The sequence below is a fragment of the Aplysia californica genome, unplaced genomic scaffold (genome assembly GCF_000002075.1).
Source record: "Aplysia californica isolate F4 #8 unplaced genomic scaffold, AplCal3.0 scaffold00075, whole genome shotgun sequence".
NCBI classification, from domain to species: Eukaryota; Metazoa; Mollusca; class Gastropoda; order Aplysiida; family Aplysiidae; genus Aplysia; species Aplysia californica.
Window position 1 is genome coordinate 423,512 of NW_004797345.1, and position 2,319 is coordinate 425,830.

Genomic DNA, 2,319 nt, shown 5'->3' on the forward strand with positions numbered 1-2,319 from the left:
TCTCTCTTTTTCTGCCCCCCCACCCCCTTCTCTCTCTCCCTCTCTCTCTCTCTCTCTCTCTCTCTCTCTCACACACACACACACACACACACAAACACACACTAACGCTCTCACACACACTGCCCGCAGACAAAATTGCACGCGCCGCTTTCAACTGAAGAACGCTGGACCATTTGTTTTCACTCGTATTATATTACAGGCCGTCATGCGTTAACACAATGTCGTCGCGCCCAAGTCTCGCCAGGACTTGAGATAGGGAATTTGAAACATCTATACATTTTTGTCATTATATCCTAATGCGTTGCTGCGTAATTGAGAGTTTGTCGTTTTCCCTTATTGGCGAGCTCTGAGCCAGAGCTCAGTGTAAGGGAAAACGACGAATGGTTGATCGGTCAAGGGTCACTGCTTCGTTTTCCTTCATCTCATGGGATGGAAAGCTCGAAGCAGACCGAAATATTATAATGTCACTGTCGTCATTAACTAAAACCGGCTTACTTAAATGGGCAGTGGATGCTTCGTCTAAACAAAGCTTGAGTGCCATGAACGTAGCCTCAACAGCGCCTGCAAACTGCATTCAGGGCGCCGTGAACGTAGCCTGCCAACTACGTTCATGGCGCCGTGAACGTAGCCACCACAAGGTCTGCATAGTTTTAAAGGAAGGAGTTCAGCAGAGGGCCGGCCGACCAACCACACCTGACCCTTAGAACTCTTTGTAGTTTGCTCAGTGGACCATGTCACGGTATGTGCCGGCTCTCTGCGGAACTCCTCCCGATTTATATCCTGATCCTATCTAGAATTCTAGATCTAAATATATATGAGGTTAAATATGTGGTGAAATCTGGAGCTTGTCAGTTAGATCTAGATCTAGACTAGATCTAGGCCTTTAGTTTTAATGAAATTGAAGAAAGCTGCATTTTTCCGCTGGTTTGGCAATTTTTATCAACTTCTGTTTTTTTGGCTCGACACCATTTAACAACACGTTTATGTGTAGATTTTACAGAAAAACATCAATTTTAGGCACACAAAATGTACATTTTCAATTTCTGAGGAGCTCTCAAGAGGTCATCTTGAAGTCCCCAAACTTTGAAATATTTCTTGTTCATTTTAGTCTTTGACACCAGGTGACCCCCACTTCACAAATGTCTCAACTTCTATTCAAGACAGAGATGGGTATTTTTGTCATCAAAAGCCTAACAAATGAATGATAACCATTTTAGGCTATAGTATGTATGCCAAAAAATTGACGAGTGCCTGATTCCACCATGTCTCTACACCTAGCCTATGTGTAGTTTTTCAAGGTTCTTGATAGAGCAGTATAGTTTTTAAAAAGTGCCTGCCTGTCTGTTTCTCTCTCTCTCTCTCTCTCTCTCTCTCTCTCTCTCTCTCTCTCTCTCTCTCTCTCTCTCTCTTTCTCCCTCCCCACCTCTATCCACAAGATTTCAACGTAGACCATGTGTTGTTGAAGATGTTCTCTTTCATTTTAAAATGTTTTATAATGATAATAATGCTACACTAAAGAAATCCTACATTACTCTGCAGGGACTGGCTGGGGTAAATACTGAATGTGTTTGATTTTTTCTGAGTTTAACTATTTCAGTAAAAACGGTACTCTATGATAATAGCATGTTGTGTATAGTGTATGATATACTTGCTTATTTTTAAGTCTGGAATGCTCTTTGGCTCAGTAGAAGAAACAAGACAGAGATCTAAAGCTCCTTTTTCTAAACAAAACAGACTACACATCAAACATGCTGTTACCTTTGGATGACTATGGCAACCTCTGAGACAAGCCCTGCTTGTGCTACCTATGATCATTAGGACTGGCTGTTATGTTTAATCATACACATATAAAACAGCATCAGTTCTTATTACAGCCATGAAATTAAGTAAAACATAAATCAAATGATTTCTTGGAGACCAATTTTTATAGATTTTAATGTGCAGTTAAAGATAGCCTTGTGAAAAAGAGGAAAAATGTAACTTCCATCATTGTTTTATGCACATAAACAAACATACTACATTTTTTTTAGAAGAAGAGGAAGAAAATAAACAGGCCAATTAATTGTTGCAATCTTCACTGTCAGCTTAGTCAGACTCTGAACTTTCAGACAGCTGACAGCTAACATTTTTTAGGTTGAACCGAGAAGTCATGTTGCTGTTGTTGCACTTGTGCATGTGGCCCTGTCATTGAATGTGAAAACCCTTAAGTCCAGCCAATGCAAGAGTACCTTTCACTTGCAACGGAAGATTTTTTTTATTCTTTTCACATTCAGAGCTGGATAATTTCTTTAAATGTTATATATGTGTATATATATATAG

At 40.0% G+C, this 2,319-nt stretch overlaps 1 protein-coding gene across 7 annotated transcripts in view; it reads left to right on the forward strand.

Annotated features, from left to right (window-relative positions):
- LOC101861194 (serine incorporator 1) overlaps positions 1–2,319 on the forward strand; it is a 36,650-nt gene that overhangs the window by 2,824 nt on the left and 31,507 nt on the right. For 6 of the 7 annotated variants that reach the window (XM_005094065.3, XM_005094068.3, XM_005094070.3 and 3 more), the window contains exon 2: positions 1,540–1,551. The exons of the other annotated variant lie outside the window; for it this stretch is intronic. In XM_005094065.3, the coding sequence (XP_005094122.1) occupies positions 1,540–1,551 (12 nt within the window). The remainder of the gene's footprint in view (positions 1–1,539; positions 1,552–2,319) is intronic. 7 annotated transcript variants of the gene reach the window in all.